At 43.1% G+C, this 25302-nt stretch overlaps 1 protein-coding gene across 2 annotated transcripts in view; it reads left to right on the forward strand.

Moving 5' to 3' along the window:
- The window catches only part of NDUFA9 (NADH:ubiquinone oxidoreductase subunit A9), a 25789-nt gene extending 1835 nt beyond the window's left edge, over positions 1-23954 (forward strand). For both annotated transcript variants that reach the window (XM_008530551.2, XM_070620546.1), the window contains exons 2-11: positions 1771-1941; positions 2300-2397; positions 4500-4591; positions 5654-5795; positions 9851-9953; positions 12979-13046; positions 14264-14340; positions 19572-19667; positions 22239-22305; positions 23655-23954. In XM_008530551.2, coding sequence (XP_008528773.1) covers positions 1771-1941; positions 2300-2397; positions 4500-4591; positions 5654-5795; positions 9851-9953; positions 12979-13046; positions 14264-14340; positions 19572-19667; positions 22239-22305; positions 23655-23825 — 1085 coding nt within the window. In that variant the 3' untranslated portion in view covers positions 23826-23954. The remainder of the gene's footprint in view (positions 1-1770; positions 1942-2299; positions 2398-4499; positions 4592-5653; positions 5796-9850; positions 9954-12978; positions 13047-14263; positions 14341-19571; positions 19668-22238; positions 22306-23654) is intronic.
- Positions 23955-25302: the final 1348 nt, after the last annotated feature.

The raw sequence follows: 25302 nt of genomic DNA on the forward strand, positions 1-25302 counted from the left end.
GCTCCTCCTGTTCTGATCGAAGGCCAGTTCCTTCACTTTGCATTCGATCCCACCCTCTCTTACCTATTCATTCCCTCTCCTGAGTCATTTATTTTTCCCCTCTATTGGGTCATTTCCATCGGCATCTAAAAATGTTACAATATCTCATATTAAAAAAAAAATTTCCTTGTCCTCGTTTTCCTCTAATCCCCTTTTTCTTTGTCCCTTTGTACATCCTATCTCTTTTTTTGGCAGGGGAGGATTCCCCCTGAGCTAATATCTGTTGTCAGTCTTCCTCTTTTTGCTTGAGTAAGGTTGTCCCTGAGGTAACATCTGTGCCAGTCTTCCTCTGTCGTGTACATGAGTTGCTGCCACAGCATGGCTAATGAGTGGTATAGATCACGCCCGGGGTCCAGACCCATGAACCCAGCTCACTGAGGCACAGTGCGCTGAACTCACCCACTACGCCACGGGGCCGGCCCGTTGAGAAGGATTTTTGATCCTCCTCTTACCACTCTTGCCTCACATTCTCCCTTTTGCCTGCTCTAGTCAGGCTTCCATTCAGTGGAATAAAAATACGTAAAATACTCTTGTTAAGGCCGTTTAGAACCAACATTTTCTAGATCCTGTGGTTCTGTGTCCTTATCCTACTTCACTTTTCAGCAGCATCTCGTAGAGTTAACTACTCTCCATCAGTCACTTTCTTCATCTGGCCTCTGGATACCATTTTCTTATCTCTGTCAGCTGCTTTTCATTCTCCTTTGCTGGCTCTTTGGGCTAGTCACTTAACATCTCTGAGCCTTAGTTTCTTCATCTGTAAATTGGCAATAGAGATAGCATTTAAATAAGATAATACCTATGACGCACTTCGAACAATGCCAGGTGCCTTTGTAAGTTTAGCTGTTATTATGATGGTATTATTTTTGTATTATGTGTCTGATCGGCATTGTTTGTTTTTAATCTCCGGTTGCAGTAACTATTTGGTAAGCTAGGCTTTTTCTCCAGTTCTATACTTTTGGAGAGGGAAAAACACTGGTTTCTGGGCAGAGTGCCACTGGAAAGTCATCCCTGGAAAACAGACACAGACTGACTTTCTTACTAACTTACTTACCTACTTTTGATGATTTTCATTAGTTTGATATTAAGTTTGAGCTTCATTTTTTTTTTGAAAAATGTTCTCTACTAACTCCCCTTGGCCTCCAATCCTTATCATCAACTTTTTCATTCATCATCAGGTTCAGAGTCTGTTCCGGGTAAGTCTTTTGCTGTTCCCTGCACAAGGTGTCCTCATTCCCACCTCTACGTTGCTATATGTGTTATATGTTTCACATGAAAATCTGTTCTTTCTGTTATTACTCATTAAAACCTTTCTCAAGACACTTTAGGAATCTTTTCTCATGATTATCTAACGTGTTGCCCCCTTACTTTGCATTCTCTCAGTTTGTTTTACTGTGGAGTTTATATTCTCTTAATTTGTTACTGTTTACTGTTTTTTAAATGTGATTTATCTCCCTAGGTAAATTATATCCTATGGGGCAGGGAGTTTACTTTCTCACTTTTGTATATTCTATCCTATGGATTCTTTGTTGTAATAGTTTGTGTTTATTATTGCTGCTGGCACTTGAATTATAACTTTCAATTTAAAAGTTAAATTTAAACTTCAACCTCAGTAAATGAAAATACTGATAGCAAAATGACGTCACAGGTTTCTAGGAAAAGAAACTCTTTGTATTCGTAGTCACTTTTATATTAACATTTGCCATTTTTGTGTCTTCTGGGGTTTTGTTTAAGGTTCTTCTCTTACTGCAATAGTCACATCCGTGTTTCACGGGCCCCCCCAGCGCCAGCTTCATCATGCACTCATTCCTCATGGGAAAGGTGGGCGCTCCTCAGTCAGTGGGGTCGTGGCCACTGTGTTTGGAGCAACAGGATTCCTGGGCCGATATGTGGTCAATCACCTCGGTGAGTGAAGTCCCTGAGTTTAATACACTCCGACGCCATTTATTAGGGTTGCCTAAGGAGAACCCTGAGCTTTGTTTTCATTTTAACAGTGTTACAAGTTACTCTTATCTTGGATTTATGTAATTTTGGTCTGCTGTGCATTCTGAGCACATCCATACTTTCTATATAGGACGTTAAAACGAGAATAGGGACTCTGAAAAGATATGACATCTCTAACATGGCAAAATATGCTTTTTGCTAAACATAGTATCAATTCACATATTATACTAGAGTTCAAATATTTACCAGATCACTGTTGTATAATGTATCCATATTATTATGTTAACATTGATCCTTGTTTCAATCCATTCTTTTTCAGGACGTATGGGGTCACAGGTGATCGTACCCTATCGATGTGATACGTATGACACCATGCACCTTCGTCCCATGGGTGACCTGGGCCAGATTATCTTTCTGGTAAGAGCCTGTATTACTTATTATTGGAGTTGACAGATGTAAATTACTAAGGTCATTTTTAGGAGGGAAAGTCATATAATGAAGTAGCACTTTCCCCCCTGAGTGGACCAAGGGCATCTGCCATTCACAGGGCAATGTTGTAAACTGTAGTCTCGCCGTCGGCAAATTTCTTCTGTAAAGGACCAGATAGTAAATATTTTAGGCTTCGCAGGTTGTAGGGTCTTTGTCACGATTACTCAACAATCCTCTTGTAGCCCCAGAGCAGCCATGGACAATGTATAAATGAATGGGAGTGGCTGTGTTCCAGTAAAACTTTATTTACAAAGTTACACTGCAGGCTAGATTGGCCTGTAGGCCATAGCTTGCCGACCCCTGCTCTAGACCTGCCCTGTCCAGTGTGCTAGCCAGTAGCTGCATGTGGCTGTTGAGCACTTGAATCTGACTGGTCTAGATTGAGATGTGTGGAAGTGCAAAATACACACCCGATTTCAAAGCCTTAGTATGAAGAAAATAATATTCAATATATTAATAATTTTTCACATTTATTACATTGAATAAATTACATATTGGGTTAAATAAAGTATATTATTAAAATGAATTTCACCTATTTCTTTTTATTCTTTTAAATGTGGCTAGTAGAAAGTTCAGAATTACATACGTGCCTCATGTTATGTTTCTCTTGGACAGTACTCCTAAGACAGAGAAAATCACAAATAGGGTGTTTTATAATTTGGTTTGCTTGGCATAGACTTAACTTAGAGCGATCCTTCCTGAGGATCCCTGTTGTTAGTTTTTAATCTGCAGGTTCTTCCTTGAGGCCACAAGTTGCCAGTGGGCCGAGGCAGGGGGAGCAGAGGAAGGGAGACCCTTCAGGGGAGTCATTAGAAATGTGTGGGCCCTTTTGTTTGTCGCGGTGATTGGAAGCTGCACAGGGTGATTAGGTAGGGCCGGGGATGCTGCCCGTCCTACAGTGGGTCCCGCGGTGTACAGGACGGTCTTTCTCCATGGTGCACAGGAGAGGCTTTCTCCACAGAGCTTTGTGCTGCCACTGTGCCTGCAGGGCTCCTGGGGAGAACCGGTGCGGATTTCCCTGCTGTAGTCTGTTTGAAACTGCTGTCTGAATGGCCACTGGTTTACCAACCTCAATGTGCCCCGTAGGCCCCACCCCTGGGAATTTCATTTCCTTTTGATTCCTTCTCCCCAGGCATCGCTCTCGGGCCATTCGTGCAGTTATGCCTCAAGCTCTTCAACTCTGAGTCTTCTTGCACTCTTCCTCTCCCACCCTTACTATCTTTTCTGAAAAAGACTTTTTAGCTCTTTATATGTCAAGCTGCTTCTTTTGTTGAGTATGTCGCTCACTGTGCTGCAGATTTTGTGTATATTTCACTTAATCTTCATGGCCACCCCGTGAGGTAGGTTGCGTTTTCAGATTTTACATGGAGGTTGGAGAGATCATTTGTACACAGTTAGTAAGTGGCAAACTGGAATTTGCCTTCCTGTCTGACTCCAAAGCTGTTATTCTGTACCGTCTCCTGTACCCCACTCACCATCATCAGTTGTAACTGGCTCCTCCTGCTGAGGGCTTCATGTTGTTCTCGAATCTGAAATAAGAGAATAGTTGTGAATGTTTCCAATTTAACGTTAGCCTTTAAGAGCCATTCCTCCTATCTTCAGTCTGTCACTGATTGCTGCTCAAAATGAAAAGTCAGTTTACCTCCCAAATGATCCTTGGTTCTTTGGCTACCTTTCAGGAAGGCAGACTTGATTACTGGATTCCTTTACACACTTGTCGGGGGCAGTTGGGTAGACACAAATTGATATGCCCCATTAAAAATGAATAGTGTCTTTTCTAGTTCTGTCATTTGATTCCCTGAATAAAATGTACTTTGGACTGTTTGTCTCCAGAAGAGTCAGAGAATCAGCAGGGAGTTTGAGACCTCACGATGATTTCTGTTGTAATAAATGGAGCCTGTGTGAAGTGGTGCCGTGTTCTGACTATAACAGATGGCCCGTTTTGAAACTTGCTGGTTGGGGGCTACAGAAGTGTACATTGCCGGGGGGCGTCCCTTATGATTTCATCTGACTGGCTACTGCTATTGTAGGAGTGGAATGGGAGAAACAAAGATTCTATCCGAAGAGCAGTGGAGCACAGCAACGTGGTCATCAATCTCGTTGGGCGAGAATGGGAAACCAAGTAAGTCTTTCTGTCTAGTTTCTTCTTTGCGTAAGCTGTCTTAGGGTTCAGTAGACATTCACTGGGCCCCTAATATGCCAGGCACTGTAGTTGTGACGTTTTCAGTTAGTCCATCAATAAGCCTTGACTGAATGACCCTTTACATGCCCTGTGGCCCTCCTTAGGGGATTTAGTTGTCAGTGAGTCTGGTATAAGTAAGCAATGTGATGAGCTGCCCGTAACAAGCCAGTATGGATTGTGTCAGTGTGTCTGGTGTCACTAACTTGACAAAACCACCAGTGCTGGTCCTGTGCTTGGATCTGTCCAGCTGGGAGGAGGTGAGGAAGGAGGATTTTCCCTGTTCTGTTCAATAAACCGAACGCTGGTTTTCCTCGAGGAGACAGAATTCTGGATCTGTTCTCCACATTGTTACTCAAAGATGGCATGAGTACCGGTTCGAACAGTTCTTTTTAGCCTTTGTGTGGGTTGTTTATCCACAAATACTGTTTTTATCCTGTAGTTCTATGACATTTTGTTCACACCTCGTTTTTAGCAGATAGGACTTTTTAAAGTTTGACTTAGTTTTTTTGTGTGTGTCTGCCTCATCATATATTTTAAGTTCTGTAATGGCTTGGAGGGTCTTGTTCAACTTTCTGTCCTCCGTAGTGACTAACACAGTGCCTTGTACGGAGGGAGCGTGTAGTTAATGTTATTGGCTAAAATTGGTGACTGATTTTGTAGTTTCTCTTTTTTCCCCTAAGAGAAACAAAGGCCTGGGGGTAAGAAGTGATTACCCTTCTCGCCCTCAACACTTCTCCCCTCCCCACCCAACCAGTGCGGCCAGATGTTTTTCAGAGGCCTCAGGTTATAACTTAGTGTAAGCTATATGTTATGTACAGTAATGATGAGGAGCAGGCCTGTAAAATTGAAAAAAACCATTACATTTGACTTTGGGTTAAATCAGTGCTCTTTAAAAGTTTAACTATTATGAATTCCAGCAATAATATGAAAACCAGCTGATCACAGAAAGCTTTGAAATCCTGAGTCAGGTGTTCTTAACTGATCCCTATTTTTTCCTTCTAGGAATTTCGATTTTGAGGATGTTTTTGTGAAGATTCCCCTAGCAATTGCTCAAGTGTCCAAGGAAGCTGGAGTTGAAAAATTCATTCATGTTTCCCATCTGAATGCTGATATTAAAAGCTCTTCTAGATATCTGAGAAATAAGGTAATGAATTGATTTGGGAAGTGATTCACAGAGCTAGAGTTTCTTGGCCCCTTTGAAACATGAGTTAAATCAGAAGAGTTTCTCACTGAAATGTCCAGAATTAGAAGAGGTTCTAATTCTCCATATCCAGAATTAGATTTGTGGGATGTGTGTCTGTGCGTCTGTGTGTTCTGACATTTTGGTCGAGTGCCTTCTGTTTGCAGGGACATATGCTAAGGAGCTTCAGAGATGGATAGAGCCAGCCCTGATGGGCTAGTGGTTAAAGTTTGGCACGCTCTGCTTTGGCAGCCCAGGTTTGGTTTCCGGGTGCAGAACCACACCACTCGTCTGTCAGCAGCCATGCTGTGGGACACTGTGGCAGTGGTGGCTCACGTAGAAGAGCTAGAATGACTTACAACTAGAATATACAACTATGTACTCGGGCTTCGGGGAGGAGGGAACAAATAGAGAGGAAGATTGGCAACAGATGTTAGCTCAGGGTGAATCTTTCCCAGAAAAAAAAAAGAAAATATATGTATATGTAATATATAATATAAATTATATATTATATTTATATTTTATATATATTATTAAAAAAAAGATGGATACACCATATTATTACCTGCCCTCAGAGGCTTAAAGTTTCTTGGGACATAATAGAATTACACAGTAAACATCATAAAAGGTAGAGTATGATTCCGCCAAGAGTCATATCTGCGTCTCCTACCAAGGGTAAAGGACCATCTTTCTTTGTCAAACCGCTTGCACAGTCATGGTCTTACGCCACTCTTGAAGGAGTGCTGTGAGGGCTGAGGATGACAGAGAGAAATATTTGCTGGGGAAAATGGCTATTCACATAGTATTTAGGCGTCTTGTCCTTCTAGAACCCCATTATGGTCTCGGTTGTACCTAGGGATTGAGCACTCCGCTTTGGAATCAGTCTGTAACCTGAAATGTCTCTGTTGTCAGGGACTCAGAAAGGACTGCATGTCTGGGACTGCCTGTAGCATTTGGCTTCTGCCACAGTGAGCCTGCTTTGAGTCAGACTGATAAGGACCACAGAGTTCCTTGACAATGGCTCCAACTTTTTGATCCACTGTTTTCTTTTATTGAACAAACTATTTATTAAGTGCCTACTGTGTGCTACATATTGTGTTAGGTACTGGGGATATAGTAGTGAATAAAACAGAGCTGGTCTTAGCCCATCTCAAGTTTATATCCATTGAGAAAAATACTTCCAGATGCACCAGACGTTGCAGAGTAGCAGACTGTGCCACAGGAGCGTATAATGAGGGGAGAGGGCATCTGTCATTTAGGAGCATTTAATCACTAGCATTAGAAAATGCAGTGTAAATTGGCTTAAACATGATGGGAATTTATAGGCTCATGTATCTGAAAAATCCAGCAGTAGGACCTTAGCCACACTGGTGCCAAGGTTCATCTGGACTTCAGCTTTGTTTCTCTGTGATTCTTTCAGCTCTTTCTTTTTGGGTAAGCTTTGTTTCTTGTAGTCACACCAGAACTGGCTGAGTATGTCCAGGCCTCACCGTTTCATACTACATTGGAGAGAGAGAGCACACGCTGCGCCTGCCTCAGCCCTAGCTTCATGAATCATCTGAAGTTGTGATTGCTTAGAGGGGATGGTGGGGTAGTCAGTGGTGAGAGAGAGGGAAGAGTCAGAGATGTCCGGCCTCTGGCTTACACCCCTGAGGGGATGGTGGTATTGTTGAATAAGGTGAGAAATGCTTGGGACACTAGGCTTTAGGGCAGTGGTTCTTAGCCTTAGCTGCACATTACAGTCACTGAGGGAGCTTTGAAAAATCTTGATGCCCAGGCTGCACCCAGACCAATTAAAATAAAATCTCTGGGGATAGAGCTTGGGCATCAGTATTTGTAAACTCTCCTTAGGTAATTCCAAGGTACAGCAGAGATGGAGACGTACTGTTTGTGGAGAATGGAAGAGGATGATCCAGTTGGGGACTTGGTTACATTTCAGGTGCATGTCAATCACAGGGTAACGGTGATGAGGTGATGAATGGAGTTTATGATCCTGGAGCTCAGAAGAGAGGTCTGGGTTGGAGATATAAATTAGGGAGTCACCAGCATTTGTTGTTAACTGAAGCAATGGCAGAGCCCAGTGAGGACGTGTAGGTTGAGAAGAGAGCTTTGGACTAGACCAGAGGAGTACCGATGATCAGTGGTCTGGTAGGTGAAGAGGCACCTGCAGAAAATAAAACAAGCAGAAAGACAGAGAGAGTGGATGCAGTGAGCTAGAAGGGAAGCCAGCAGAGTACGAGGTTACGGACACCAAGGGAAGACAGTGTCCACGGAGGGAGTAGCTACTTACCAGAATGCCATTGAGAAGCCAAGTAAGGTGAGAACTGTAGAGTCACCTTGGATCTACTGACGTGGAGGTCATCGGTGATCTTAGCAAGAATAGTTTGAGAGCGAGTGTCGGGAAGGAATCCGGAATACAGGTGAGTGAAGAGAGCAGGAGCAGAGGCATGGGGACAATAAGGGCAGGAAGCATTTTGAAGTGATTTGGTAAGAGGATCAGGGTCAGAAAGCTAGAGGGGCATGTGGAGTTGGAAATTTCTTTTTCTTTTAAAGTAGAGGATCTTGATATTGTTTAAATGCTGATAGGAAGGTGCTGGTGAAGAGAGTGAGACTGAAGATATGGGAGCGAGTAAACTGGGCCGGTTGCTGAGAAAGTGAGAGGAGGTGAGCTCTGAAGCAGTGGAGGTGGCCCTGCTCCTCTGTCGTGGGAAGAAAGGACGGTTGGTTCATGCACCTGAGTGTGGATTTAGTGGCGGGAACTTGGGGTGGTTTTTTCTGCTGCTATATTTTCTCTTTGAATTAGAAGGTGAGGTCATTTACTGGAAGGAAGAGGAAAAAGTAAGGGTGAAATTTGAAAGAACAGAATATGTTTGAAATTGTCATATAGGAGAGTAAACTAATTAGAAGAAAACTCTATTTCTAGAAAATGTTGAGGGCCCAGTTAAAATTGGTAACATGAATTTATAGTGGTACCAATTTATGATTTTTATTTATTTTCCTCCAGCTCTGAAGGCAACAGGAGTGCATGGCTCAAAGAAGAAGGCTAATGGGGTTCCTGTAGGATTGGGATTTTGCCCAGTGGGTGGAGTAAGGGACAAGGGGACAAGTGGTTTACAATATTGGTAAGAGAGTGATTGAAAAGTTGGGCCATGGAATCTAATCTGAATCAGGGGCGGTTAGGAGGGGTTGATACAGAGGAAAGCAGAATCTGGGGTTCCTGAGAAGGCCGGACTGGGGTTCCTGAGAAGGCTGAGGAACACATGAACAGAGAACAAGCAGGCTGGAAGTACAGGAGACTGTCACCTGAGTAGGCTGTGTTCAGTGTTTCAGAAGAAGGGCACTTTTGGTTCTCGATGTGGTCTCTGGCCTGACCAAGTTGAGAGAGGCAGAAGTGCAGTGAAGAGGAGGTCATTAGAGTTGCGATGCTAGAGGTGCCAGTCCACATGGACATTGATGTCACCCACAATGGTGGTGTAGGTAGAAAGAAAGTTGGGGTGGAAAGGAAGACTGAAGTATGTACCAATATCTGCAGTCAACAAGAGGCCTTGTGTAGGAGGTGAGCAGATGATAACAAGTGAGGGTGGTCCAGCAGTTGAGATTAGGAAGATAAATGACCCATCCCTGACTCCACCGGGTTGTGTGCCCTTGCTACTTCCATTATTGTAGCCTGCTCCACCACGCTCTCCTTTCTGACAGGCTGCCAGATTGTTGACACAAACCAAGAGTCTGATTAGAAGGAAAGAGGGAGGCTAGAAAAGTTCTACTCTGATTTTTCTCCTTTCTTCTGCGTAAGCTTCTGTCGAATAAATATGGGAAGAAACCTCACCAGAACTACAAGAGGCAGGGCATTTTTATGTGTTATTTTAAAAAAAATTTCTGTGTAATTGAGTTTTATGAATACTACAATTGCTTTAATCTGGAGGAAAATATGACCTTTGAAATACAAGTAGTGTCATGACAGTGGGACAAATGGAAGCTTCGTTCACTCGTCTCAGAACTGTGTTTGGTTGCTTGTTTAGGCTGTTGGAGAGAAAGAAGTGAGGAATGCATTTCCGGAAGCGACTATCATAAAGCCAGCGGACATCTTTGGAAGAGAAGATCGATTCCTCAATCATTTTGCAAGTACGTGTTCTTAACGGTGGAGAGAGGATGGGGTTAACAGGTTGAAGTTAGCACAAGCTCATGGTGTTCTCTGTCATGATGGACTGAGGTTATATTTTTTCTCCCCAGTTGCCTTTTCCTCCCCAAAGGTTATGTTTGTCTAGTCAACATGCTCCTTCTCATGATCGTCGTTACTGGATATCAAAGGAGGGACTTAGATGCGCGGAAAGAGCGCGGACTTGGAGTCAGAGGCCTGAGTTTGAATTTTGGCCCCAAGACTAACTAGTTCTGTGACTTTGGCAGGTCTGTGGGAGGCAGCTTCCTCCTCTGTTAATGTGGATGTCTTGATGTCTCCCTCAAGCGTGGTGTGGTAGTTGATGAAGTAGCCTGCGATACAGCAGCTGCACGCAGTAAAAGCTGCAGTGTTGGCTCCGTTAATGCTTTTCCTCGGAAGCCCCTGTTTGTTTACTGCAGTCTCACTTTTAGTCTGGTAGCCAAGTCACTTAGATACTGATTTCAGAGACGAAAAGGTAGCATCGTACTTGGTCAGACACATTTCATAGGTCTTCCTTGTTAACAGCAATTTCTGTGGAATGGGATTAGATGTGGAATAAGTATTAGTTTGGTCATTACTAAACTAAAACTAGTCAGTTGGTCTGTAAACTGCTTTCATAGGCTGGGAAATGTTTTATGTTTACTCTCATGCTTTTTGTTTGTTTATTTACTAATTAAACTTGGCAGAGAAAATCAGTGTTCTTGACTAAGTGAAGAGATTTTGAGATTTTAGGGGTGAAAAACTGATCTTTTGTGACTGGCTTGTTTCACGTGCGTGATGTCCTCAGGGTGCATCTGGGTTGTGGCGTGTGACAGGATTTCCTTCCTTTTTAAGGCTGAATGATATTCCATTGTGTGTGTAGACCACATTTATCTGTTCATCTGTCAGCCGACCCGTGGCTTGCTTCCAGCCTCTGGCTGTTGTGAATAATGCTGCTGTGAACATGGTTGTGCATGTATCTCTTCCAGACCCTGCTTCCAGGGACACCCAGAAGTAGAGTTGCTGGATCATATGGTGGTTCTATTTTTAATTTTTTGAAGAACTTCCATACTGTTTTCCATAGTGGCTGTACCAGTTTGCCTTTCTACCAAGAGTGCACAGGGTTCCAGTTTTTTCATATCTTTGCCAACTCTTGTTATTTTCTGTTTTTTTTATAGTAGCCATCCTAATGGGTGTGAGGTAATATCTCTTGGTTTTGCCCTAATGATTAGTGATGTTGAGCATCTTTTCATGTGCTTATTGGACATTTGTATATCTTATTTGGAGAAATGTCTGTTCACATCCTTTGCTCACTTTTTTTTTTTAAAGATTTTATTTTTTTCCTTTTTCTCCCCAAAGCCCCCTGGTACATAGTTGTATATTCTTCATTGTGGGTCCTTCTAGCTGTGGCATGTGGGACGCTGCCTCAGCGTGGTTTGACAAGCAGTGCCATGTCCGCGCCCAGGACTGGAACCAACGAAACACTGGGCCACCTGCAGCGGAGTGCACGAACTCAACCACTTGGCCACGGGGCCAGCCCCCCTTTGCTCACTTTTTAATTGGGTTGTTTGTTTTTTGTTATTGTTGAATTCTGGGAGTTCTTTATATATTCTGGATATTAGCCCCTTATCAGGTATATGATTTACAGATATTTTCTCCCATTCCATACGCTGCCTTTTCACTCTGTTAATTTGGGACTTTGATGCACAGAAGTTTTAAATTTTGATGTAACCTAATTTATCTATTTTTACTTTTGTTGCCTATACTTTAGGTGTCTTATCTAAGAAATCATTGTTAAATCCAATATCTTGAAGCATTTCCTCTATGTTTTTTCCTGAGGATTTTGTAATTTTAGCTCTTGCCTTTAGGTCTTTGATCCATTTTAAGTTAATTTTTCTATATGGTGTAAATTAAGGGTCTAACTTCATTCTTTTATATGTGGATATACAGTCTTGCCAGGACCATTTGTTGAAAAGACTGTCATTTCCCCATTGAATGCTCTCGGCACTCTATCAATAATAATCTGACCATATGTACGTGGGTTATTTCTGTCTATTCTACTCCACTGGTCTATCTGTCTGTTTTTATACCACCGTTTTGATCACTGTACCCTGTTCTGATTACTGTAGCTTTGTAATATGTTTTGAAACCAGGAAGAGTGAGAGACCTTCAACTTTGCTTTCTTTTTCAGGATTGTTTTGGCTATTTGGGGTCCCTTAAGATTCCATGTGAATTTTAGGATGGAGTTTTCTCTATTTCTGCATGAAACACCATTGGGATTTTGATAGGGATTTCATTCAATCTGTAGACTGCTTTGTGTAGTGTTGACATCCTAACAATATTAAGTGTTCCAATCCTCGGACATGGGGTGTCTTTCCATTTGTTTGTGTCTTTAAATTTCTTTCAGGAGTGTCTTGAAGTTCTCAGTGTGCAAGTCTTTAGCTCAAGGTAGTTAAATTTATTCCTAAGTATTTTATTCTTTCTGATGCTCTTATAAGTTAAACTTTTAAAAATTCTTTTAAAAAACTCTTTTTACTTTTACATTTAACCTACTTGGGATTTGTTTTGGTTTGTGGTGAGATCTAAGCCATTTCTTTCTGTTTGTTTTTCAAAGAGTAGAATGATTGTCTCAGCACCATTTCCCACATACTTGTGGTACTGCGTTCATCATATACCAAACTCCTGTTTTTATCAGCATCGTTTTCTGGGTTACCTATGCTCTGTCACTGACGCATTGATTCCTGTGTTCCTCCTTAGAATGGGGTGCCATTAGAGCCCAGTGGTGGGAGTGGCCATGCATTTAGCATTGTAGAGCAGAAGATAAGTAGCCAAGGCCTTTTTACTTTCCATGTTTCCATGTCTGAAAAACAAATGGCTGCTCCTTCTAAGATCATTAGCTTCCTCAGAGTCAGCTACATTTGTTTCATTATTTCTCTTATGCAAAATGATTATGTTAACCTGGAGCATCTTATAGCAGCTTAGGCCTTCTAATAGTTTTCTTTGTTCTGCCAGATATTCGCTCGTTTGGTGGTGTACCTCTTATTTCCTTGGGCAAGAAGACAGTGAAACAACCAGTATATGTAAGTACTATGGATGAAGGGGCTTTTGCTAAATTCAGATTCAGGCGATCAGTTTTCTGGTTTCATCCTAATTCTGTAACTCCAGCATTTTCCTCTTGGTCAACTCGCTTCGACTGGTTGCCTCTCAGTTTACCTAAGAGGTGCATGTATTCTCTGTGTCTTCACTGCTTCATTCACTTAAGAAAAATGTATTGAACTCTTAGACACACCGTACGGGTCACTGGGGATACAGAGCTGTTAACTGGACAGACACAGATTGCTGTCCTCAAGTTGGTCTCCGTTAGAGACAGGGCAGTGAAGCAATTAGCATGCAGTGTGATGAGTGCTGCGATGGGAAGAGGGTTTTAAGTAATTGCATCAGAGGGACACCTGATTCTGACTTGAGGGTCAGGGAAGGCCTCCTAGAGGAAATGACATCTAAGGTGAGACCTTACAGATGACCAACAGCAAGTCAGATGAAGAGGGATGGGGAAGAGCATTCTGTGCAGAGGAAGCAGTGTGTATATGGGCCCAGAGGTGAGAGAGCAGTGTTGGATTCCGAATGATGTTGAACTGGGGTTTCTCAGCTGTGGCACTATTGAAATTTTGGGCCAGATAATTCTTTGTTCTAGGAGGTGTTGTAGAATGTATAGCAGTGTTCCTGGCCTCTAGCCACCAGATGGCAGTACATCTCCTCCCATTCCCCCATTGTGACAACTAAAAATGTCTCCAGGTATTTGCCAAATGTCCCCTGGGGGCCAAAATCCCCCCAAGCTGAAAAAGTGGGGTCTAAAACCATGTAAAATTACTGTCTTGAAATTCAGATGGTAGAACATTGGCAGTTCCACGTGGTCAAGCCTAGTGGTCTGTGGTGTCTTAGAACAGAGTGGGGAGGAGTGGCCAAGGGTGAGATGGGAGAGAGTGGGCAAAAGCACCTCAGAAGGGCCCAACAGCCCTCTGAAGACAGATGCTTTCTGACGAGAGAGAATATGTAAGTGAACCTTCCAGTGTGGAGATCATCTGAGCTCTTGAGAAGTGGGTTCTGTAGAGGCTTTCTGAAAAGAGACAATGCCGCTATTTTCATTTGATCATGTTTTTTTGGTTGTGCTTGATGTGGCTTTCCTTCCTTCCTTCCTTCCTTCCTCTCTCTCTCCCTTTCTCTCTTCCTTTCTCTCCTCCATCTCTCTCTGTTTCTCTGTTTGAACAATTACTTGACCATGTGTTATAATTTCTTATAGGTTGTGGACGTATCCAAAGGAATTATTAATGCAATTAAGGACCCAAGTGCCAGAGGAAAGACTTTTGTCTTTGTCGGGTAGGTGGCTAGAACTTGCGTTTAAAATTGTGCTACCTCTTAAAATGAAAGAATGATAATGATTTACAACAACAGTAATTTCTAAATGTGTCGCTAACACATTTGTTCGTTGTATTGTTACAATGCCTTTCTTCAACTATATTTATTCCAGAAACCCTACTCCCTTAGCCCCGAGACCAGTGTGTCTCAAAGAGCTGTCTAAAGGCCGCCACTGTCAGAATCTCCTGAATCGTTTATATTAAATCAGGATTTGAGGGAGCCTAGAAATCTGCTTTAATAAATGACTCTTCTGTCCCCACAGTCTGAGAGCCACTGCCCTAGACTATTACGTATACTTAGTCCAGTGATCCCCAAGGATGGTTTCCTACTACTCCAGTGATGTTTTTAATATATGAAAGGATATTACTATAAATTCTGAAACACAATTTACTTTTAGGGAGTAAGTATAATTGCAAAATCAAATTAATTTTGATACAGTATCTCAGTGCCTCTAGAAGATTCCAGAAGGCTGGTTTAGGGTACAGTTGTTCATGCCGTGCAATTTATTTGATGCTCTCTTTGTTGAAATTTGCTCTCAGGAAAAATGGGGCACAGTTAAGCTATGTGATGTAACCAGAATTATTAAATCATGTTACAGCTATGTTTAGGACCTTTTTACTGAATTAAGTAAGACTAAAAAACTAAGACTCAGCCTGCAAGTTGGAAAGTACCAAGTCCACTTGATAGTTGGCCCAGAACCTTGTCATTAGTGAAGCAACCTAACAACACACGACGTTCCGTGAAAGGTGGGGGTCTCATTCAACGATAAGTGATAGCCTAATTCGTAAGAAATATTTGCTTCTAGAGAAAAGATGGGCCAGACCTGGAGGTCTAGTGGTTAAGACTCCACACTTTCAATCCTGGGGCTCCGGTTTGTTTCCCAGTCAAGGAACTGTACCACCTGATGGTTGTTGTATTGTCGCGGCTGCGTGTTGCTGTGATGCTGAAAGCTCCACCACTGGTGTTTCAAATAGCAGCAGGGTCACCCATGGTGGACAGGTTTCAATGGAGCTTCCAGACTAGACAGACTAGGAAGAAGGACCTGGCCACCCACTTCTGAAAAAATTGGCCGCAAAAACTCTGTGAATAGCAGCAAAACATTGTCTGATGTAGCACCGGGAGATAAGAGGATGGCGCAGAATGACTGGACAGGTTCCGCTCTGCTGGACACAGCGGAGCTGGGAATTGGAATCCACTCTATGGCATTAACGACAACAAAAAGAAAAGACACTTTTCTTTCTAAGCCGGGAGGCAGAGTATACATTCCCAGGATTATGAATTCATATATTGTGTTTTATCATTATTATTATAAATTTAGTTAGTAAGTTTTTTTTACAGTGCAAAAAACTATGGTGTGTTTATGTCAACTAGCTGCTACAAGATGTATGTTTCTCTTCGACTTCCCAATTCGGTACATTAGCATGTAATCAGTTATGTACTCTAGGAAAACTACAAAAAAAAGTGTTCAACACAGGTTCCATAAAACACTAGACTCAGAAGATGTGAGGGTCTGGTCGAGAGGTCCTTAGACCAGGATTCCAAGGAACAGATGAGCAGAAATGGCTTTACAGACTTTGCTTCCTGCTCAGTGGAAATGGCTCTGCGATGAGTTAGCCGTTGTCCTCATGACCTGTGTCCAGCCACTGCAGTCCCTTTGCTAGGTGGCAGTCAGTCATACTTGTTTGGTAGAGATGGGAACAGTAATGCTAGACGTGGCAGTGTAGGCATTTTTCCTTGTGAAATTGTAGATATGCATCTACACTTCTCTTTTTGTCTCTTCAGCCCCAGGGGACAACTGCTTATTTCCCTGACATTTTGAGGCTAAGGCGGAGGCATAAGACCTTAATTTTGCTCCTAGGTTTTTCACAGTCGTTAATTATAGGATGTTGGTCCAGCCTGTCATTCATTCCTTAAATGCTTATTGATACACACACATACACAAAACTATGAGAACCAGTAACAAGTTCAGCAAGGTCACAAGGTACAAGATCAATATATAAAAATCAGTTTCCGTATATTAGCAAATGAACAATCTAGCAAATGAACAATCTGAAAATAAAGTTAAAATAATTTTGTTCAGAATAGCATCAAAAAGAATAAAATATTTAGGTATAAATTTAACAAAAGAAGTACAAGACCTGTATACTGAAAATTACAAAACATTGCTGAAGGAAATTAAAGATGTAAATAAATGGAAAGACATCTTATGTATATGGATCAGAGGAGTCAATATTGTTAAAATGGCAATTTTCCCCAAATTGATCTATATGTTCAACTCAGTCCTATCAAAATTCCAGCAGAACTTTTTGCAGAAATTGACAAATTAATTCTAAATTTATATGGAAATGCAAAAGACCCACAATAGCCAAAATCATTTTGACAAAGAATAAAGGGAGAGCACATAAGCTTGCCAATTTCAGAACTTTCTCCAAAGCTGCGGTTATTTTATTAAGACAGTGTGGTCCTGGCATAAGAAGAGACATATAGATCACTTAAGCAGAATTGATAGTCTAGAAATCAACCTCTACCGATGATTGTTTTTTGACAAAGGTGCTGTGACACCTCAGTGGGGAAAGGAGTCTTTTCAACAAATAGAACTGAGAAATCCACATGCAAAAAAATGCGCTTAGGCCCTTTCATCACACCATACATGAAAAAATTAACTCAGAATAGATCAAAGACCTCAATGCAAGGGTTAAAACTAGAAAACTTTTTGAAGAACAGTAAAAAATCTTTTAGATCTTGGGTTAGGCAAAGTTTATTAGATATGGCATCAAAAGCATACTTCATAAAAGAAAAAATTAATAATTTAGACTTCATCAAAGTTAAAAACTTTTGTACTTCAAAAGACACTAGCAAGAAAAATGATGAAAAGGGGCCAGCTCCGTGGCCGAGTGGTTAAGTTCGCGCGCTCCGCTGCAGGCGGCCCAGTGATTTGTTGGTTCGGATCCTGGGCGCGGACATGGCACTGCTCGTCAGGCCACGTTGAGGCGGCGTCCCACATGCCACAACTAGAGGGACCTGCAACTAAGATATACGACTATGTATCGGGGGGTTTGGGAAATAAAGCAGAAAAAAAAAAAGAAGATTGGCAACAGTTGTTAGCCCAGGTGCCAATCCTTAAAAAAAAAAAAAAAGGAAAAATGATGAAAAGACAAGTGAGGAGATGGTCAGCTAAAGGGCAGGATGGGGTGGTTCAGAGAAGTCTGTGGAAAATGTGAGGACGGCGGAGAAGATGGGGAGTGTTCCCTGGGAGGACAGGAAGAGAGCGCTTCCCGGGAGCACAGGATTGCAGGCAGAACTGAGGCTTCCGCCGAAGTTGCTGAAGCCGGTTAGCCTGGTTGTATTTTCTCTACACCTCCATCTTGCTGGGGCTTCGGGCGCAAAGAACGCAGGTACTTGGGTTAATCAGAGTAGGGGTTTTGCTGCAGTAGTATAGTAAGAGGGGCGCGGGGGACAAGGTTTCACAGAGGAATGACTACAGTGCTGAACCATGAAATCTAAGCTGGGAAGGACGTAGGCTTCAGTGTACCTTTCTCTGTGAGCGGGACACGTAAAGGGGTCTTTGAGTCACAGTTCATGGAATGCACAGTGCTTTGGAACAGCTGAAGAGCAGGTGTATTCCATAGAATTAGTTCACCCGTGATCCCAGAATTGCTGTCAGCGTCAAGACGACAGGTTGTTCTTTGGCATAGCATGTATTATATGCCCTGCACTGATCCTTACAGATCCTTCTGGAAATCGAAGGAAGCTTTTTGAGGGCTTTGTCTCATATTTCCCTCAGCTGACATTTTCATGGGGTTTCTTTGGTTTTTGTTTTGTTTTGTTTTTGGTGACAATGTCAGAATGATGAAGTTCTCGCTGAGTTACCTGCATCCAGCTCTCAGCTGTCACAGGCTTTCTGAGGCAACAGGGAGTAGGAAACCAGGCGAAGAGATTTCAGAATGTATTGTAAGTGATAATTAAAGCTAGGTTAATGTGGTCCAAAACTGCTGGATCACTGGACTAGAACAGAAGTCCAGAAACAGTCTCAAATACATGGAAGAATGTAGTGTGTGCTCAGGGTGACCTTCCAAAATGTGACGAAAGGGTAGATTATTCAGTAAGTGGTGTTACATCTTTAGATCAATACAGAAATATGTTGTAGAAGGAACTTATTTTATGGTTTAAACAACTTAAAAACATTAGACAAAATGTGTGGACATTAATGTCACTGGTGCCTATAGAGGGATTTTCTAAATGTAAAACCAACTATAAAGTGAAAGAAATCAGTAGTTTTGATTAAATGAAATGGTTAAATTTTCTTATTGCCACAAAACACTTAAACATTAAAAAGCAAAATGCAGACAATAAAAGATATTTCCAACTATGTCATTAAAATAGAAAGAATTTTTACAATTCCCTCTTATAGGCAGAGACTCCAGGAGGAAAGAGAGAAAAGAAAGAAGTGTAAATGGCCAAAAATATATGAAGAAAAAAATTAATCTCTAGCCTAAAGGTAATGCTAATTAAAACGTTGAGGTACCTTTTTTACCTGGCAGACTGGCAAGATTTGTTTTGCTTATTTTTTGTGACTAAACTCATTTTTGGTGAGAGGCTACTATCATTTTAGGTAAATTAGTAAACCTTTTGGAAGGTAGTTTGGAAGTATTCAGTAAAAGTCTTAAAATTTCAAAATATACTTTGAGCCAGTTCCACTTCTAGAATGTATTATAAATATATAGTTATGGATAAGTAAAAATATTTACTACAAGAATGTTCATTAAAGCATTATTTTATAAAAGAAAAAAAGAAAAATTAAATATTAAGTAGAGCTGGGTATTGGTAAAACAGTTATGATTACATGCAGTGCAATACATGCAACCATTAAACATGCACTAGAGTATTTAATGACATAAGAGCTGATGGGGGTTTAATCTCAGATGAAGAAGACATTACGGAATAGGATGACCTATGTAATCTTATATTTATAAACATGAAAAATGTGTATATGTAAGCGGATGAGGAGGATATATGTTAAATATATTAACTTTATCTTTGGTGGGATTGTGGGTGATTTTTCTATATGCTAATCTGTATTTAATGTAATGCATATGTGTTTCCCTTTTCATAAGAAAAATGTTATTTTATTAAATTAAAAAAGAAAATCTGTGAGGAAGAAACAATTTAAAGTATGAATTTTCTTTTTGTAGGCCCAATCGGTACGTGCTTTTTGACCTGGTGCAGTATGTCTATGCTGTGGCTCACAGACCCTTCCTCCCATACCCTCTGCCACATTTTGCCTATCGGTAAGTGAAGTACTTCTTTCTGTGCCTTCTGAGTAGAGCTAACTCGAAACGTTTGTCCATGATGCTGTTGCTTAGGGTTACAGGGAGTGTGTGTGTTACAGTGAAGTCTCCGAGACTCTTAACCAGGAGGTGCCCCTGATGTCTTGATGTTCGTTGTCTAGGAAAGAACCAGAGGTGTCTGAGAAAGCGAAATGTAGATCAGTGTGGATGAGAAAAACGGTGTGTGTTGAGAGGTTAGATTTGCAACTCTTCAAATTCTCCAATTAAAAACTACTCTGTTTTAATTGGGAGAAGTGGCTTTCTTGGAGGTTGTATCTCTGTTTCAGACCACTCACCCAGAAGTGGGCAAGGGACCCTTCTTTATTAGACCAGTCCGATGGTGTAGTTGTGGGAAGGAGCCAGTTCACTCAGACTTGGCCTGCGGTTGCCTTACCTTCTTTCTCTGCTTCTAGGTTCGCTTCCTGCCTTTGTAGGCTTAGAATCTCGGAATTGTCATGTGACACCCTAGCGGTCTGGTCACTGAGATTTTCACATCCAGTTTGCCTGAGGTTGACTTATAAACCAACATGGCAGTTCACTCCTTCGTTCTTCTGTTCATTCATTCATTCAACAGGTACTTACTGATTGCCCGCTGAGTCTTAGGCAGTGTGCTAGGGACTCATGATGTTACAGTAAACCCTCAGAAAGCTAATGATCTAACAGAGGTACCGGAAAAATAGACAGTCGGAATGCAGTGTGAGAGTGTTTGTGGAGGGTGTTCTCTTTGTCAGGCTGTCTGCTTCATCCTCATTTAATACGCACGGTGACTGGAGCAGGTGGGAAGTGTCAGAGCGAGTGAGAGGGGCAGAGCATGAGGACTACCTCCAGTTAGAGGACTAGCAGAGGAGGGGAGCTTGATCGTGGGGGCTGAAAAGAGTAGTCAGACAGTTCAGTGCAAAAGGAGGAGAATTTGGGAGCCTAGCGAGCAGAGGGCGGGGCTGTCTGAGGGAGGGAAGGAGCGCTTAAGAAGGGAGCCCGCTGGTGGTTCACACCTGTACTTCCAGCACTTAGACCAGTGCTTGGCACACAGTAGGCACTCTGTTAATGTTTGTGGAAGGAAGTGGCACAGAAAAGTCAACTAAGATAGAGGACTGGAAAGCATCCACTGGAGTTAGCAGTGAGGTCATTGGTGACAGCGGCTTCAGTGCACTGGAGGGGCGTAGACCAGGTTGCAGGGAGCTGCTGTCTTGCATAAAATTGCCTAAAATTGAGAGTTATAGTGGAGTTGGCATGTGCGCATGGTGTGGCCCACTGAGGACACTGAAAATAGACCCTGGAAGTGATCTCTTAGCGCAGGAGCAGAGTGCAGAGAAGTGAAGGCTTGTTAGGGGTGTTTTTATTAAGCTGTGTGAGCCCAATAAGGTGCCTTTGTCTGCCATTGGAACAGGTTGTCTAGAATCTGAGGCTTTATGTGTTCCTGGAGAAGTTCTGACCAATCTTCAGCTTCCTCTTTCCTGTTTTTGCACCATATGTTAGAATATTGCTTTTCAGGTTTTTGAAAAGCTGTGGAGCCTTGTGTTCAATGCATTTTTTTGGGAGGGGAGACATTAGCCCTGAGCCAACATCTGCTGCCAGTCCTCCTCTTTTTGCTGAGGAAGACTGGCCCTGAGCTAACATCCGTGCCCATCTTCCTCTACTTTATATGTGGGACGCCTGCCACAGCATGGTTTGCCAAGCGGTGCCATGCCCACACCTGGGATCTGAACTGGCGAACCCCGGGCCACCGAAGCGGAATGTGCGAACTTAACTGCTGTGCCACCGGGCTGGCCTCTGAATGACTTTTTACATAAAGGCCCACCTGGTAAATCAAATGAAAGCAGAACTGGTCTGGCGGCAGTGATGGCTGATACTCAGAGCACGTACTCCCAACCTTTGCCCCCAGTCCTCTGTGGGGACCCCAAGGAATTCCTAGGGTACCTCAGATGCTGGCCTAAATCCCGCTGCCCTGGGGATACTTAAGACGGGAACTGGACGACAGATAAGGAGAACTCTCCATTTTCACTGGAGTGAAGAGATGGCGTTAAGCAAGACAGTAGCCCCTCTCGTCTGGTTTCGTATTTGCTTCCTGATTTGAATCACAGATCTTAGGCTCTTTTAGTTCCCTTGGGGCCCCTGCTTTGAAGGCTTCCAGTTGCTATCTTGCACACTGCTCAGCTCACTCTGCCTCCTTAACGGGAATATTTGAATGTCTGAGGCTTAAGTTCGATTGAATTTCACAGCCTTCACTGAATGTTGGGTCATTTTTGTTTGTTTTGTTGGTGGTGGTGGCTTCACTTTAGTTTTGCGTTTTGAGGATTTGTTGTCTCTGGAGGAGAACAGTTGTTGCCGGCAATTCCAGTGGGCAGGCTGGGTCATCCTGGAAGGAAAGGTGGCCTCTCGGGAGCTGGTGCCAGGATGTTGCTGTTTTCTTAAAGAAGAGTTGAGTGGACTCCTGCCTCGACAGCAGCCTCTCTTGCTGTGGGTCTTCAGGCTAGCTGGAATACGGGGCATAGGGACACTTACCACGTGTGCCGTCTGTCTTCATTTTTCCAGATTGGTGGCACGACTCTTTGAAATGAGTCCGTTTGAGCCCTGGACAACGAGGGATAAGGTGGAGCGGGTGAGTGTGTGTGGGGTGAGCGGCGGCCCCGGGTGGACTCTGGGAGAGAGGTGCTGAGACAGAGAAGGAAGAAGGGGCTTTTCTTGGCTGGCTCGCCTGGGTCAGTCTGCTCTTGTCTGTCTGTTCTCCTGTCTGAGGTCGGCCCCTCCACTGTGCACCGAAACTCATCCTCTCTCAGCCTGCTCCAGGGTGTGGTTTCCCATTATCGTCTCCCTGACGTTATCAGGTTTGCTTTCTCTGCTGGGTCATTCCCATCAGCATACAGACATGCCTAGAGAGCTCCATTTTTTAAGGGCAAAACCCTCCCTTCCCCCAACTCTCTGTTAGCCGAGGCCCTGTTTATCTGTGTCTCTTTGTGTCATCGCCTCAGAACTGCTGTCTGTACCTGCTATTGACAGTTTCCTACCTCATTCTTTCTTTAGCCCACTCCATTCAGGCTTTTATTCCCATATCACCCCTAAAACTGCTCTTTTCAAGGTCAGCTTCGCCGAATCCAGTAGTCAGTTCTCTGACCTCATCTCACCCTGTGTGTGAACAGCATTTGTCACAGGGACCCCTTCTCTCCTCCTGAGACCCTGAATTCCCACCTGTTTTCTGACCGTCTCCACATCGTCTCACTTTTCCTCCTCTCATGAGGCCATGCTCTTGAGTCTCCTTTCCTGGTTCACCCTCCTCTTCTTAATCTCTAAATTTTGGAGAACCTAAAGGCTCTGTCCTCGGCCCTTTTCTGTCTTTGCTCATTCTCTAAATGACCCTCACCTCAGCCTGTGCTCCAGCTGCCGTCTGTAAGCTCATGGCTGCGATTTTCCCTCCAGCCCTGAATTGCCCCCCGCCCCCGCTACAGACTCTTACATCTATTTAGGTGTGTTATAGCCATCTGAAACATAACACGTCCTTAAATAGAATTGCAAACTAGCCTCTCATCTCAATTGATATCACTATCCTCTCTGGTGCTCAAGCCAGAAATCTAGGAATCCCCCTTAATTTCTCCCTTTCCCTTAGCAGTGTGGATCTAAACCAGCACCGTCCACCCCTGACGCATGTGGTTTGTGCTCCCCACTCTAGACTTACCCTCTCACATCTCACCAAGCGCAGATAGTGCTCTCGTGGACAGTGCCGGGGACCTTTGAGCTGATATATGCTGACCTTGTTTTTTTGCCTTAAACTCTTTTTCTATGGTCTACTTTCAGTGAGTTCCAGGAATCAACATCTGCCACACCTCCTTTGAAAACAGTTAGGTCTTGGTGCTGGGGCTCAGGCCAGCCTGAGTGTCCGGGTGTTTGCTAGGCTGGCATGCTGTGTTCTTGGCTGGCTCTCAGTGCTCTCTGTGCTTCTTTGTTTCTTCAAAGGTTCACATCACAGACATGACGTTGCCTCACCTGCCCGGCCTGGAGGACCTTGGTATTCAGGCCACACCCCTGGAGCTCAAGGCCATTGAGGTGCTGCGGCGTCATCGCACTTACCGCTGGCTGTCTTCTGAAGTTGAAGACGTGAAGCCAGCCAAGACTGTCAACGTTTAGTGGTCCCTGAGCTGCCCTTGGTGTTTGGTGCCATTCAGGTCACCTGGCTAGTGGCCAGCCACTTTCATCAGAGAATCTTGTACATAGTGAATAAGATCCCTCTATTAAAACATCTGAGGTTAAATTCTGCAACTGTGTTTTCTTTCTTGATTTGTAAAACTAGAGATTCAGCCATTCAGAACTGGAGCCTAATTATTTCTATATATTTAATAATGACATATATATCATTTATTCTCTGAAATGCTGAGGATTTGAATTTCTCTATGTCACGCCACTTCTAGCATATGTTCTGGAAGACAAGATGTCTTTTTAATGTCAAAATACTATGAAGACCTCAAGTGATATGTGGTTGTCTTTGAGTATCCGTTAATTGAGAAGATATATAATGTCCCATAACTAATCTGAATTTATTCACGCTTAAGGTATTTTATTAAATTTACCTTAAAGACATCTACATGCATTTTGAAAATAGTGTATACATGTAGAAACATGGTCTGTAGACATGGGTTCTCAACTACTGGCAGCAGTCTCCTAGTCCTGTGCTCGGCTCTGAACTACCTGAGGCCTCTATGCCCTGCTGTTAGGACACCATCCAGGCGATTTCAGATGCGTGGGTGTAGACCTGTGTGCAGCAGGCGCCACAGCTTCAGTAAGGCCGATGCTTAGAAATTAGGGCTTTTTATGTAAGGCAATATTGCAACCAAGATCCCAATGAGCAGTTGGCTTAGTGTTGGCAAATCCCTCAGTACAGTGCGATTAAACACTCCCGTAGTTTGTGGGGAAGCCAACACACCACCCTCCTGGGTGAGCCCAGGTTGGTCACCGATTCCCCTGCAATTCAGCCCATTGATCTGTAGGATGGGAACGTCAGTGAAAACCCTGTTCAGTGTAGGAATGCCTGTCTCATCCTTACCGAGTAAGGCACCTGGATGTTGAAGGGGAGTCCTCTACCTGCCCTTCCATAATGCTCCAGAATCTATTGTCCCAAAATGGACAGAAGTGTGCTGTTCAAAGTGTGGTCCATGGACCAGCAGTATCAGCATCATTGGGAGCTTGTTAGAAATGCAGAATGCCAGGCCCTACCCCAGACCTGTTGAGTCAGGATCCACATTTTAAAAAGGTCTCTCGGGGCTAGCCTGGTGGTGCAGTGGTTAAGTTTGCATGTTCCACTTTGGCAGCCCGGGATTCACCAGTTCAGATCCCAGGTGTGGACCTACACACCACTCCTCAAGCCATGCTGTGGCAGGTGTCCCACATAGAAAGCAAAGGAAGATGGGCACAGATGTTAGTTCAGGGCTAGTCTTCCTCAGCAAAAAGAGGAGAATTGGTGGCAGATGTTAGCTCAGGGCTAATCTTCCTCAAAAGAAAAAAAAAAAAGGTCTTTGGGAAGAGGCCAGCCCAGTGGCATAGTGGTTAAGTTTGCGTCTCCACTTTGGCAGCCTGTGGTTCACAGGTTCGGATCCTGGGCACAGACCTA

The sequence above is a fragment of the Equus przewalskii genome, chromosome 5 (assembly GCF_037783145.1).
Source record: "Equus przewalskii isolate Varuska chromosome 5, EquPr2, whole genome shotgun sequence".
Taxonomy (NCBI): Eukaryota; Metazoa; Chordata; class Mammalia; order Perissodactyla; family Equidae; genus Equus; species Equus przewalskii.